The 16,271-nt window shown below is 37.0% G+C and overlaps 1 protein-coding gene across 6 annotated transcripts in view; it reads right to left on the bottom strand.

The window, feature by feature from the left end:
* ELF1 (E74 like ETS transcription factor 1) overlaps positions 1-16,271 on the bottom strand; it is a 103,952-nt gene that overhangs the window by 29,434 nt on the left and 58,247 nt on the right. For all 6 annotated transcript variants that reach the window (XM_068526347.1, XM_068526348.1, XM_068526345.1 and 3 more), the window contains one exon: positions 1,393-1,573. In XM_068526347.1, the coding sequence (XP_068382448.1) occupies positions 1,393-1,573 (181 nt within the window). The remainder of the gene's footprint in view (positions 1-1,392; positions 1,574-16,271) is intronic.

Below are 16,271 nucleotides of genomic sequence, written 5' to 3'. Positions count from 1 at the left end.
ACATAGGCAAGTCATTTAACTTCTCTAATTTCAGTTTTCTTTTTCTGCTGTGAAAATTAAATGAGTATTTTTAAAAAAAATCTACTATGTTAATATGATACAATGATAAGAAGACAATGCCATTTTGGAGGTATTGTTGCCCAAAATGGATTATCTCATTCCAATCATGAGAAAATATCACAGAAATAAAACTGAGGGGCATTCTACAGTGTCTGACCAGTACTCCTCAAAAGCATCAGGTTATGAGAGACAAGGAAAGACAGAGGAACTGTCATAGACTGGAAGCGACTAGGAAAAAATACCAACTAATTGCAATGTGAGACTCAAGATAGGATCCTGGAACAGAAAAAGGATGTTAGTGTGAAATGCGTGCAATAAAGTCCAGGTTTAGTTGATAATACTGTGACTAATGTTAATTTCTGATTTTTAATTTAAGAATAAATATTCAGAGCTTCCCTGGTGGCACAGTGGTTAAGAATCTGCCTGCCAATGCAGGGGACACGGGTTCAAGCCCTGGTCTGGGAAGATCCCACATGCGGTGTAGCAACTAAGCCCGTGCGCCACAACTACTGAGCCTGCATGCCACAACTACTGAAGCCTGCGCACCTAGAGCCTGTGCTCCGCAACAAGAGAAGCCTGCACACCACAACGAAGAGTAGCCCCTACTTGCGAGAAAGCCCACATGCAGCAACGAAGACCCAATGCAGCCATAAATAAATAAATAAATAAATAAACAAAACTTTAAAAAAATAATAATAAATATTTAAATAATCTTTGCTTCTAAATAATTAACTTTCTCAAACACCTCCAACATCTCTGGCCAAGATATATGAATGTAAATGTATAAAATTACAAATGCATGCACCAGTTTCTAGAACTGATGGAAAAAAGCACCACCTCAACACTTAACATTCAGTTTGAAATACCCTACTAGTTCTGACTGAACAAATCTTTAAACCTCGGCACCTTATCCTACATTTGGGTTACGGCCTCCTATTTTGCTTCCTGCGGCAGCAGTAACAAAAAAATATTCCTATCTTTTGCCCTGCAAACAACCTCTCATTGTTATCAGGAGTACAGAGCTAGGCACACAAACAGTGCTCAGTGAAGACTTGGTGAACCGAGTTGGTTTGGTTCCTCTTACACACCTTCTATTTCGTCACGTTCATCTCTGTCCATTTAGGAAAGAAGAAGGAGGAGATAAGTGAGCACTACGAAGCACTGGCAGATGAGAAAGAAAACATCATTTCCTTCTTCCCACAGGGCGCTAGCTTCCGCCGGTAACGGAGTTACTCAAAACCGAATCAAGAACTTTTTATATCCCCCAAATCACAGGGCTAACCCACTGACTAAAACTATGCTGAAGGAAGGTGCTGTCAGAGGCACACACACCTGTAAGGGTGATGTCCTCGTCATCCTCATCGATGATTTCCTCTTCGGCGACATCCAAGGAGCTCTCGGTGATCATGTCATTGGGCTCCTCCACACAGGCTAGACCCGCGTAGCTATTGAGAATGTCAGCACCAGGAACGTGTTCCACGATGACGGCAGGAAAAATAGCTGGATCACCAAGCTGGGAGGGGTGAAGGAAAAAAAGGATTAACAAAGTTTTGCTTTTGTTAAATACAACCCAAATTATTTTATACAATTTAGTTTTCACATCATCAGCTACTTGTATATTGACAAGCTTTCTAGGATACAGAGAATATATATCTACTAAGACCAAATAAAACTTTCATTACCAATTTTGGGTCTTAACAGCCAAGTTTTCATTGGGAAGTTCCATAAAAGTATGTTTTTAAAGCTCATTAAATTAAAAAAACTAGTATCATTAATGCATAAGAAGTGGCATACAAATGAAATATACAATTAAATAAAATCTCAGCAAAAGTTTCTTTGACAGAAAAAAATCTGTGAGCTTAACAAATATTACACTGTCACTTGGCACACAGGCCGTGTTTAACAAATAACTGCTTTTGATTCAAATTGGAAAATTAACTTTCACTTTCTATCTGGTAATAAGATCAGGGAAGTCGAGAACTGGAAGAACTCTAGTCTAGCCATCTCATTTTACAGATGAGGAAACTGAGGCAGAGAGGATTTTTAACAGCCTACTCAAAAATCAGTTAATTAGTCACGAAAAAATTCAATGTTAAAAGTGAAAGCCAAATAAAAAAATGTTTTGAATGTAGCTAAGTATACATGAATCATAATACTATATAATAAGGGCTATCTATAAAAGAATTATCTTTTAAATATAGTAAAAATACTGACATTTATTAACTTGTTTTATATTGCTCTACTTGTAATATGGTAAGGGTTCTGTTCATTTGTTACACTTTCATAGTAACATTTCTCTGCAAATCATCATCCCCTAAACCACTAATATACACTAAACAGTCTATTGATGAAAAAAAAATCGATTAAGACGTCATTACATTTCTCTTTTATTTTAAAAATTAAAAAACTTCACTTTAAAAAGTTGTAAAAGTAGTACAAAGAATTCTCCTACAACCTTCATCCACATTCCCCAAATTTTAACACTTAATCATGTCTATCATCCTCTTTCTATATTATCATTTCTATATCTATAGTTTTTCTGACCTATTTGAAAGTGGTAGACATACTGCTCCTTTAACCCTAAATACTTAAGTATATATTTTCTAAATACATGACCATTATCTTATACAAAGATGGCACAATTATCAAAACCAGGCAAGTAACATTGATACAGTACTATTAATCTATAGACCTTATTCAAATTTCTCCAACTGTCTCATTAATGTCTTTTTTTAAAAAAATGGGAAAAAAAAATTGAGATCAGGATCCTAAGTTTCATTTAGTAAATATCATGTTTCTTCATGACAACTCCTTTAATCTAGAACAATTTCTTCTCCTTTAATCTGGAGCAGTTCTTCAGTTTTTCTTTGTCTTTCATGCTCTTGACACTTTGGAAGAATACAGGCCATTTGTTTCATAAAATGTCCCCCAATTTGGGTTTTTGTCATATTAACTCATCATTAGATTCAGTCTGCATTTTTGGTTAGAATAAAAAAAAGTAATCTTGTGTCCTTTCAAACACATCTTATCAGGAGGTCAAAAATATCTTTTTGTCCCATTACTAGTGATATTAACTTTGATCATTCAGTTAGGGTGGGGTCTACCAGGCTTCTCTACTGTAAAGTTACTATTTTTCCTTTTGTAATTAATAAGTATCTTATGGGAAGATAGCTCATGTAAATATCCTGTTTCTTAAAATATATATATATTGAAAATATTATTTATGATTTCATTATAACTAAGCAGCCTCAATCTTTTAAAATTAATATGTTTGCAGCAGTGCACAGAAGTTAAATATTACTTCTTATCATAAGAATTTAATTACCTAAATTAAATATATGGTATCATAGGTACTAAACAGATACTATCTGTGCCTTCAAGAATGTTATGTTCTGAAATTTATAGATAACATTAATACTAAAACATATTTGGATTGCTTTATTTTAAAATGTTTCTTCCTATTTCACAAAAGAGGAAAGTTAGGCAGAAGGAACTGGCTCTCCAAATCATACGTTTTAAAACAGGAAGAGGCTCAAACATTACAATGTAAAACACACACAGGGAGGCACTAGAGAGAGTATCATATAGAGTAGCCAAAGTATAGTCATTGCCTTGCCCTTCTCTTTTTTGAGAGTGAATGCTGCATATGCAACCCAGCTTAGCATGAGCACGTGCCTGTTAACAGCACTTCTCTTCTCTCCTAAGAGCTAAACTTAAGCTCCTCGTCTTCTGACAGGGCTGAGCCCAGAGTTGAGTTAATTCTCATGATTTCATTTTATGCCGCAACAACTCCATGTACCAGGTAAGGACAGTGCTTATCATTTCTATCCATTGGCAGATAAAGAATTAGGTTAAGAAATTTACCCAAGATCACCACTAAGTCAGAGACAGAGGCAGGTCGATGCAATTCACAGGAGAAGCCCTCAAATGAAAGCGAAGTATTTCTCCCTACCCACATCTATTTGGCTCCTTAAGTTTGGGTAGTGAGTGTTTAGAGTGTGGCTATTACGAGGGATATCTCCAAAATTTTTTCTGAATCTATAAAGTTCCCAAGTTTCAAAGAACTACAGATATGTGTTACTACTTTCTGCCTTGTCCTATTCTCTTACTCTGTAACTGGATTGGAGCTGATGACTCTAGTCTCCAGATGTACAGGTGTTAGAACACCCTGTCATATACCACTATAATCAATGCTACATCTACCTCAGCGCCCCTCTCCAGAAGCAACCACTGTTTCCAATTTCTTTGTTCCCTAACAGAGGCAGTCTGTGTATAATCAAGCGTATTCTAATTTGCGTTAAACAATCATTTTTAATTTCAGTTCAAATTTTATAATAATTTTAAAACTGTTTAAGACAAATTTCAAACACACAAAAAGTAGAGAGAAAAAATTAAGTTTCCACGGAAGCAAAAGGTTACTTAAGAATAAAAAGGGACATGTGGTTGTGTGATTTAGAGAGTGGCAACCTGTAGTAAAGAAGACTGTGAACCAGGAGACCCAAGGCCTTCTCCAATCCTACTATCATGATCTTATCTTCCTCACTTTAAATGAAAGAAGAGCACCAGTTGATCCCAAGGGCACTTCCAGGTTTTAAGATGTATTTTAAAGGTATGGATTTGAAAACTGCCTGTTGATAACATTACAGTAGAAGAGATTACTCATTCTTATGGACTAAACCAGGGGGAGGGAGTCGCATGCACAAGTGGTCACATACCTTCTGGCTTTGCTACTGCTGTTAGCTAATATTATTAGCACCAGGCATTTTGCTCATTGCTTCACATGGATTACCATCTTATTTCATCATCACAAAATCCAATTAAGGAGACACATAAGATTATCTGTTTTATACATGGGAAAATGAAGTCTCAAGGAGAAAGGAAATAATCTACTGTAAGTGGAAGACTTTTTTTAAAAATATTTATTTATTATTTATTTGGTTGCGTTGGGTCTTAGTTGCAGCAGGCGGGCTCCTTAGTTGTGGATCAAGGGCTCCTTAGTTGTGGCATATGGGCTCCTTAGTTGCAGCTTGCCAGCTCCTTAGTTGTGGCATGTGAACTCTTAGTTGCCTGATGCATGTGGGATCTAGTTCCCAGACCAGGGATCGAACCCAGGCCCCCTGCATTGGGAGCTCGGAGTCCTAACCACTGCACCACCAGGAAAGTCCCCGGAAGACTCTTAAATTGACTCCAGAGTCCACGTTCTTTACCTATTCCTTATTATAACCAGCCTTAAACATGGTGCCATTTTGTTTTGGGATTGGTTTTTGTTTTTGTTTTTTTGGCATATTTACTTAGCTCTGTTTAGAAAAACAGCATAGGCAAGGAGCTGTGTTTGCGGTGTGACTTTCAATATTATCTTTTTTCAGGGCTTCTCCGATCCAAATCTATTATAAACTATCTTGAAGGCACAGCCAGTCCCTCTTGGTCCCCAGGGACTTCCCAGGATCACTCCCAATTTAGCCATACTGTCTTCTCCTTCTAGATATTTGCTCCTCTCATGAAAAACATAGGCTACTCTTTTCTAGTCCACTGAGATATATATTCAAAGTTGTTCATCTCTAATTTCTCCAGGGTGCTATTAATTCACATACAATAAACAGACCAACTCTGAATCTTAGGTAACAAGCCTGAATCTGTATATACAAAATAGATCTAGGAAACCCCTCTCAGGTGACTGGAAAGAATCTCTCCCTCTATTACCATAAACAGAAGGAAAACACACTCTCCAGAAACTCCAGCTGCTGATCTGGGCTCCTGCCTTATAAACTGATTGACTAAACTGACTGACTAGTAACTGAATCATCAGGAACCTAAAAACTTCATAACCACACATTCTAACATTCCGTATAAAGAAATGGACCCTAGCCTCTTAAATGAAAAAACTGGCAAAATTTCAAATGCTGAATTTTCCTAGATTTAAATTTTTTTTAATAAATAAAATATTGGGGCTTGTATTAGTTTGCTAGAGCTGCTGTAACAAAGCACCACAGGCTAGGTGGCTAAAACAACAGACACGCATTGTCTGTCAATTCTAGAGGCTACATGTCTGAAATCAAGGTGTCAGCAGGGTTAGTTCCTTCTGAGGGCTTTGAGGGAAGGATCTGCTCCAGGCCTCTCTCCTTGGCTTGTAAATGGCCCTCATCATGTTCACACGGTGTTCTCCCTGTATATGTGTGTGTCCAAGTTTTCTCTTCTTATAAAGACACTAATCTTACTGGATCAGGGGCCTACCCTATTCCAGTATAACCTCACGTTAACTAATTACATCCACAATGACCCTATTTCCAAATAAGGTCACATTCTGAGATATCAGGGGTTAGTACTGCAACATATGTGTTTGGGGGGTGGAGGGCAATTCAGCCCATAACAGGACTCCATTTTATTTAGCTTTAAATCTCTCATTTGACAACTAGCTCCCTTTACCCTAAATAACCTCTACAGCTTATGGCAATAAAGATATATATATATTCTTGTTACTATTCATAAATTAAGGTTAGACATTATTCTTCAAGTTTCTTTGCTGAAGACCATCAAACTTTATCCACCTAGTTTTTCTATATCATTTTGACCAGACTCCTTCCCAAGATTTATTTAAAAAGAGAGTTTCAGGAAGGTCAGAGCTAGTCATAAAATGGCCACATTTCTAATAGTTAGCAATAAGATCTGTTACCTCCTTTTAAGAAATGAGGGAGTCAACACTTCACTGATGCCCGAACAAAAATATTACATTTCATTTGGCTGGCTACTTAAAAAAAATTTTTTCTCCAAATCTTCTAAATCAGCTCTAAACCCTCTCTTCATTTAAATAATTAGATTAAATAAGCATCGCCTCTTCAGTACCTTTTATTTGAATCAGGGAATCTCAGTAAACTACCAGTGGTTATCAACCCTGACTATATACTGGGATACATCTAAAAATATCAGTACCTGACCCTATATGGGATCAAACAAATCAGAATATCTAAGGATGTAACCAGAGCATGTTATTAAAGCTCCTCAGGTGATTCCAATGAGTATGTAGGTGGTCAGAACCACTGCTCTAAAGAATTACAAGATTCCAAACTGCATTCCCTAAACTGAGTCAACTCTGATTATTTATACCAATGTCTGAGATACTAGTAATCCAAAGAGACAAACAGTTATATTATTATGTTACGAGATCTTCTGCTATTTGGCACTTGCAGATTATTTTCCCATTTGCTTTTGGAATAGAACTAAAATAAATCACAAATGATGGGTGAGAAGAGAGAGGGAACACTTCTTCGAATTAAAATCTGTTAAAGATCAGAGTTATTAAAGCCTCTACTTCCATAGCAAATTAAACTGTAGTGAAAAACTGACTTTTGACTGTTTTGTAACTTTAGTGAAGGTGTTAACAGCTCTGGACAGAAAAACATGTATACCAGTTTCCCTTTCTATTAATTTCAGGTAAATTTATGACATGTGATGAAAGCAAAATAAACAATTTTTTTTTTAGCAGCAGTAATAAAAATCAAACCAAGTGTTAGCAGGGAAGAGAAACAATTCCCCAAATTTCAACATTGTCCACTATGTAGTTGCCATTTGTGGCTGATGATATATGTGGAAACACCATCAAGTTAAAAGAGAAGGAAAGTGACCAATCTGTAAGCAGTACAATATGTTACTACCCTGAGTAGGCTTGCTTGTTTCCTCAGTATACCATGATCCAAAGCCCTAGGCAGATACTTAAGAAACTATGGATCATTATTCCAACTCTATTAAGTTTATTCAACAAGTTTTTGGATATAAAAAAGCAAAAGAACTTTCAAATAACTTGTTTGCCAGCCTTCTCCAATAGCAGAGCTCAATCTGGTCCACGCTGTTGTGAAACATCCTGCCGATCCCCTACGAAACAGCTTAAAATGAAGTATCTATCAAATGTTTTCCTAAACGAAAAGCTGGTTAAAAACAGTCTTTAAAAATTTCCCCCCCCCAAAAAAAAATAATAATAATTTCCCCAATGGAAGGACTTCCCTGGTGGTCCAGTGGTTAAGACTCCGCGCTTCCACTGCAGGGGGCCCGGTTCGATTCCTGGTCCCCTGGTTGGGGAACTAAAATCCCGAATGCCCTGCAGCGGGTGCGGCTAAAAGAAAAAAGAAAAGCAAAAATTCCCCAATGGAGATAATCCTCTTTAAAGATAGGATGCTAAATGAGCACCTTTCCAGTAGTTTATACCATCTCTCTGCCTCCGGTCAAGGCGATACCAGGAGTGGGGTACGGGAGATACCTTCAGTATCTCCCATTCCAAAAAAACATGCAAACTACGCACAGCGCACTTGTAAAAACTTATCTTGTGCCCTCTCTTCCGATCAGAATGCTGTCCCGAAGCCTCATCCTATGAAGACACTGCTTTGAAATGACTTCCTCCACCTTTGATTTAAAAAACAAAAACCCGATCCCTTACTCTATCAGGACGCAATCTGATAATATTTACCATGCAGCAAATGCACCAGAAATACACATGGTGAAAACAGGATATAACAGTAACTACTCAGGCCCTAGAGTCAGAATGACCCTATTTAAGGCCAGACTGCACACCATGCCCTGGGTGCTTGAACTCAGGCAAGTTATTCAGTCTCTCTAGGATTTAGTTTTTGTGTCCATCTAAAATACAAATAATAATATCTTCTAGAGTTGTTGTAAAAATTCAATAACATGTAAATGCATCACTTATACTGCATGGCATATAGCAAGCATTCAATGAAATTTTTTGATGATCAAAATCCTTCAATATTTGATTTAGATAAAAATAAACACTCTTAAAACTTGACTTACTATATATATATATATATATGTGTATATATATATATACACATATATATATATACACATATATATATATATATATATATACAAACACACAAATCAAATCATCACATTGTACACAACTTAAACAATGTTATATGTAATAAAGCTGGGGGGGCAGGACTTGGCTTACTACAATCTTACATTGACAGGCATGGTTTTTTGTTTTGTGTTGTTTTTTTAATTTGGCTTCACCACTTGGCATGTGGGATCTTACTTCCCTGACCAGGGATCGAACCCATGCCCTCCGCATTGGAAGCACGGAGTCTTAACCACTGGACCGCCAGGGAAGTCCCTTTTGTTTTGTTTTTAGTAAGAAGAGTCCTTTCAGAAAACTGGTGCATGAAACATAACCATCTACTCCCAGCAACAACCATTCGGCTTCAACTAAAAGCAAAAGCTGGATACATATGTGTGTTCACTTTGCGAAAATTTATCAAACTGTACACTTATGATTTGTGCATCTTTGTGTTTATGCTATACTTCAATAAAAAGCTTAAAAAGCAGAGGTCCATATGATGGGAGAAAAAGAACCTGAAAATGCCTTCAACCACTATAGTTCTAGTTCTCTCAGCTCTGAGCACTATTCTCAGGTAGAAGTGAAAGCAGAGCAGTTAGGGGGAGGAGACTGGGACCAAATCAAATACTAGGATGGTCTTCCTTCATCCCCTCCTACGAACCATAATAAAATTAAAGAAAATCTCTAGACACAGCACATCTAGGTGGATGTACACGCACAAAATTAGGTGACTGGTGAACGAAATGAGTCAAAATTAAAATCCTTTATACAAGTTCCCATGGTACATTTTTAAAAAATTATTTTGGGGAATAGATTTATATATGAACATATTTATATTCCAAGAGTATAAAACATTACTGTCCCCCTTTCTATATAGTTCCCCATCCCCAATAGCTACCACTGTTACCAATTTCCAAAGTGCATTTTAAATGATTTCAGGAATTAATGTATTACGTAAAACAAGCCAGGATTGTATAGCTGGTCTCTGGGACCCAGCACAAAGTTCTTGTGAAGGATTCTTCACAGCCAGATTCTTGGCATACTTTGAAAATCTGTCATTAAAACAGCTTCATTATCTGCAAATGAGACTACTTCTATTGATTGACTCAAGCTCTCTTTATAGGAGCTTATCCCTTCTAGTCTTATTTTAAAAGAAAATGAAAAGCAGTTTTAGCAATCAGGCAGAAAAGTCTTAAGGAGCTGCACTGCACATTACCCAACACACTAGTCTAACTTATAAACAGTTTTCCTGACTGAAAGTGTAGTACATGAATCTAATTTAAAAAATTTTTAATATGTAAATGTATTTGGGAGAAAATAAAAATCCTATTGTATTTATCACAATTGTAATCCCTATAAAAGGCTATTTACTTAATATTCTTCCAGATTCTCTCTTTCACTCAAAGTTCCTTTTATCTCTTATATCTGTCCTAGCATAATAGTTAAGATTTTGGACTTTCTCAAGTCAAAGACTCAACTCCAATGCAGGTGCTGCCACTTTACAGTTGTGTTTCTGGGCAATACTCATTCCTTCATTCAAACCTCTCTTGAGATTCCTCTTTACAAAGACTTCTCTTATTCATAAAATGGGGAAAACAGTTGCCATACTGTACCAGGGTTTATTGTGAGAATCAAAAGAGAGAATGCACATCACCTACAGGACTTGGTAAAGCTAAGAGACAATAAATATTACCTCATATAGTTAAACAAAATATCCATCTTGAAATTAGCCTGTTGTTCATGTGTGTATGCATATATTGTGCCAGTTTTTGGCATCAGTGTTATATTGGCTCTGTAAAATTGAATTAGGGAACTGCTCTCTCTGAACTGAAACTGTTTAAATGATTCACTAAAGTTTAAGATAACTCACCCACGAAACTCTTTGGGCCTACCAATTTTATGCTTATGGAGATTGTTCCCTGACAATTTCCTCAGGTTTTTGTTGTTGTTACTAGTACATTTTCATTTTAAACAAAACACCAAATATTGATTACTAACATTCTGAAAACTTAAAAATACTTCAATGCACTAGCTCAAGCAGTATATAAAATCCCTACACAGTTCTGCCTCATCTCTTAACAGAAATATAAACAAACAAATCAAGTTCTGTCAAAAAAATTAACGAGGAAATAAATAGATAATAGGACAAACCATCTACTAACTGATATTCTAAAAGAATGTTATTAAAATAGGACGGGACTTCCCTGGTAGCGCAGTGGTTAAGAACCTGCCTGCCAATGCAAGGGACACAGGTTTGAGCCCTGGGCCGGGAAGATCCCACATGCTGCGGAGCAACTAAGCCCATGTGCCACAACTACTGAAGCCCGCACCCCTAGAGCCCGTGCTCCACAAGAGAAGCCCCCACAATGAGAAGCCCGTGCACCGCAACGAAGAGTAGCCCCCTCTCGCTGCAACTAGAGAAAGCCCCCGTGCAGAAACAAAGACCCAAAGCAGTCATAAATAAATAAATAAATTTTTTTTTAAAAAAAAAGAATAGGAATCTAGATACCTTTAGTAAATAAGCCAGGTTATTTTGAACAATACTCTGGGTACCTCTGTAACCCTGCCTTAGGAATCTATTACAGGATTCTAATATAGTGCTTCTAGTTACCCAGTAATAAATTCAAGATAATAGTCTACTACAGAAAATAGAAAGAACACTGTATCGCAGGTTGATTTGTGAGAATCAAAGCGCACGTGGAGAAGACTCTGTAAACTATAAACGGCTCTACAAAATGTTAGGCAGTGTTATTTTTACACTTTACTCAACAATACAGCAGGTAATGTTTTCTAGGCACAGAGGTTAACATTCAAAGCAGCATCAAGGCACAAAATTTTAATACATGCTTCTATCAGTCCCCTCAGTTCTCCAATATCCTTGGTTTTCATGCATTACATACCTTTTATACTATGATGTAGATAAATATTACGTTACAGCCAGTGGCTTTGTATAAGGGAAAAATGATTCAAATTCCTGGTAATTAACATAGTCAAAGTCCTTCCTTAATCTGATTAAAAAGGAACTCATTACAATGTTGTATCCTCCAGTCTCTGTTTTTGAGAGCTCCTCACTAAACAATAAAACAGAATGAAGTAAAAATAAAACGATATTCTTAATGTGGCGGCGGTGGTGGTGGTGGTGATGGTGAAAGCAGTTACTATGTCAAGCACTTCACATGGCTTATGCCAGTTAACCCACAACACTGTGCTGTTGTTTTGTTGCCACTGGTCAGCCAGAGGCAGAGCTGAAATCTGAACCCAGGCAAGCTGACTCCAGAGTCCACAAGTACAGGATCCTACAGATAAATTATAGTCATAATAAAAGTTTCATCTCAGCTGAAGTGTGGGTTTAAGAATATATATATATATATATATATATTTTTTTTTTTTTTTTTCTTAATGTACACTGTGTTAGAGCTACAGCTGAAAATTTTTGTTTTATTTCTGTTGACTCCAGTAGAGATGAGTGTTTCTGAAGAAGCCTTTTCTCTTGCACAGCACCATGAAAAACAGAAAGGTCTAAGTAAAATGGCCTTTTCTCCAGACTTCCCCAAGATAATGTCTGAAATTCCACTGTAAACCCCTGTGGAGTTGATCTAGCTAAGTCTAATCTCATTTTAGGTCTTTCATGACAATTGGCCTTCTTTAGTCTTTGCCCAGAGTTTTCTTTTTTCAGTCAGGATAAATTACAACTTGGCCATGCATCTCAAAAAAGTAAAATAATCACTGAAAACAATCTTAGTTTTTTTTTACTAGAGTGCCCACTTTAAAAGCTTAATATATTGGTGGGTGGGTGGGTGGGTGTGTGTGTGGCTAGCTAAGTATGAACAGAATCAATTACGAGGTTAAAAAAAAAAAGGTAAATTTTAGGAGGTGTAGTAAATTTTAACCAGGTTTAAATGTTTACTTGCAAACTAACTAGGCAACATCACAACAGTCAGTACCAGACTGATAAATGTTTTAAACATGCAGATTCTGTATAACTCAAAGAATTTAAGTAAAATCATAATTAAAGAGGTAATTCCTACTTCTAAAAGATGAACTTTGACAAGAATCTTATATATGCACAACTCGGAGAATAAAATGAGCCAGGGCATTCGTGAATAGAGGCAGTTTAGCTACAACAAAGCCTTTTCCAGAATGAAAAGTCACACTAGATGATCATAGACAATGACAGAAATTAGTCACTCCAAAAAACTGAACTCCAGATCAAACTACATCAAAATAAACTTAACACGCTACAATGTTAAAGGAGAGTGCTCCCCTACAGAATGAATCTCCCAGATTTTTAAAATCCTGAATGAAAAGTTTATTGGCTTATTCTAGAAACAAGTCAGTCATTCTCAAGTATCAAAGAAAAAATGGGAAAACATTAAAAAAAAAAAAAAAGGGTGAATGTATTTGTCTAACTGCCAACCAAGTCATAAAAATTGCCTTCATTACCTCACTTATCCAAAACAACTGAGTGATACTGAGTACACAGTGAAACACTACAAACTTTAATGCCTTTTCTTGATTTACCTCAGGTCATTAATACAGCAACTGCCACATTTATTGACTACTTCCTTTGTGCTACGCTCTTGCTAAATGTTTTACATAAACATTGACTGCTCATAACCTTGGGAAGTAACTTTCACTTCTGGTGGAGGAAAACTAGAGAATGGACTTGAGGATACGGGGAGGGGGAAGGGTAAGATGTGACAGGGTGAGAGAGTGGCATGGACATATATACACTACCAAACGTAAAATAGATAGCTAGTGGGAAGCAACCGCATAGCACAGGGAGATCAGCTCTGTGCTTTGTGACCACCTAGAGGGGTGGGATAGGGAGGGTGGGAGGCAGGGAGATGCAAGAGGGAAGAGATATGGGAACATATGTATATGTATAACTGATTCACTTTGTTATAAAGCAGAAGCTAACACACCATTGTAAAGCAATTATACTCCAATAAAGATGTTAAAAAAAAAAAAAAAAAAGCTCAGTGAAATTTAAAATCTTGTCTGAAATCATACAGCTACAGCTAGTAAGCGGTGGAGCCTTGTCCCCAAGCTGATACTCTTGATGCTACATCACAAAGACTCTCAATTGACAAGAGGTGGGAACAGATGAAACAGATAAGCTCACGAACGTATCACCAGTCATTACAATTCTTCTTTCCAAGAAAAGAATTGCCTAATATTGAGAATTTTGGTTATAACCATGTTAAAAAAAAAATCCTGCCTGTATTCTAACTTATTTAATATTAGGCATATTAGATTTATGAACATTATTAAGGGTATCACTTTGTTAAATTTCACACTTTAACAAACCATTAACAATCAGTATTTTTTTCTTTTAATTTATCAGTTTTCTTTTCATTTCACTAAATCAAAGGACATTATCTTCATCAGTATTCTCTAAATAGTACTGAAGGTGACCATGGCTTTAAAAACAGGAAAGGCCAGTAACACAGTAACACTACCTGTACATATAGTGGCTTATCCTTTATGTGTTAAGTGAAATAGAAAGGGGGCAAAAAATGTCAAGATTACATAGCTAAACTGAGATACATCAAAGAGGTACTAATTTCCTTACTTACTCAGCAAGGTTGCTCTAGGTGACGGAGTACTATCTGGGAGAACAGAGACTGCTAAGTCTATCCTCAAAAAAAACTGACCAACAAACCTCACTGAAAAAATAGCTTCTTCTGAAAGGTATACAGAGTGGATAAATACAATGAGGTATTATCCATACAATGGAACATTATTCAATAACAAAAAGGAGGTACTTGTTCATGCTACAACCCTGAAAACCCTCTACTAAGTGAAAGAAGTCAGTCATAGGAGATCACATATTGTATGCCACTTATAAGAAATGTCCAGAATAGTCAAATCCATAGAGACAAAAAGTAGATTAGTGGTTGCTAACGGCTAGGAGTGGGGGAAAGAATAGGGCACGACCACTAATGAGCAGAGGTTTCTTTTTGGGATAATTAAAATGTTTGAAAGCTGATTATGGCGATGGATGCACAACTCCGTTTATATACTAAATGTGTAATGAATTACACATTTTAAATAGGTGAGTTGTATGGCATATAAATTATATCTCAATTAAACTGTTATTTAGGAAATTCCCTGGCGGTCCAGTGGTTAGGACTTGGCATTTTCACTGCTGAGAGCCCAGGTTCAATCCCTGGTCGGGGAACTAAGATCCCGAGTGCGGTGCGGCCAAAAAAATAAATAAATAAAGAGCAAAAACAAAACAAAACAAACTGTTGTTTCAAAAACAGAAATACACAGGTTTATCAGGCACGAAGACTGTCAACCTGTAACTACACTGACAAATTAACTAGAATGAGTAACATTTTCTTTTTGCTAACATAACAAATGCAAAGTATAGTAAGTCTTCCACATTTAAAACTACTTTTTTACCACTTACACGTATTCGTGGCTGGAATTATCCACATATAGTAGTTTAAGGCGCAAGCTGGTTGCAGTTCCCAGCTTTAGCATTTACAGGCAAGTTGCTCCCCTTCTCTGAACCTCACGTTACTCTTCTGCAAAGTGAGAATTAGAATACCTATTTCATCAGATTGTTGTAAGAATTAACTAGGACAATCCCTGTAAAGCACAAAGTACGCAGAACAAAATGCTAAGTAAACATCAGTTACTAAAATTCAGCACTGAATGTTTCTGGAGCCAGACCAGTCCATGTCCTACCCTATGCAATGATATCATCCATATTCATTTTTAAGACGTTGTCATGGAGCCTCTGTGTGATGGCTGCGGGACACTTAGAGGAAGACTCTGCAAAAGAGAGTGATAATAAGTTCCTGCTCCCCTCAACAACTCGTCTTTCTTAACAACCATCAGCTTCCTTGCTGCCGGTAGTTGGCAGGGAGATAAGCCAGGCCAAACTCTAGGCCACAGGCAGGGTTGGCCCTTCACATAACCTGAAGAGGGCCTTAGGCCTTATGCAAAGTCAGACTTTTCCCGAAGATAATAAGGCTTGTAATGGGGGCTCTATGGCATAACTCCTTTGATGAAGGCTTTTCCAAATGTACAGAAAAGAAACAAGCAATCTCTGTATGTTAGTTTCACAGATGGTCAAACTTTTAATGGGTCTGATAAATCTGACCTGGCAAGATTAAGAATGAGGACAACAGGCACAGACAGACTGGTCAATATAATCTGGAACTGCATGTAAATAACAGAGGATCTACCATGTCCATGCACAGGTTAGTAGCATCATTCCAACTTCCTGTCTCCACAACACTGGTGCTGTTACACACAGAATACTGTCAACACGTTCCTTCTACTCTAAGGACACTAACTCCCTGGCCTAACAGAATTTTACCATTTCAGCTAAAAAACGGCAGGTTGATGT

This window comes from Eschrichtius robustus, chromosome 18, assembly GCF_028021215.1.
Source record: "Eschrichtius robustus isolate mEscRob2 chromosome 18, mEscRob2.pri, whole genome shotgun sequence".
NCBI classification, from domain to species: Eukaryota; Metazoa; Chordata; class Mammalia; order Artiodactyla; family Eschrichtiidae; genus Eschrichtius; species Eschrichtius robustus.
This window is presented reverse-complemented; position numbering and strand designations above follow the sequence as displayed.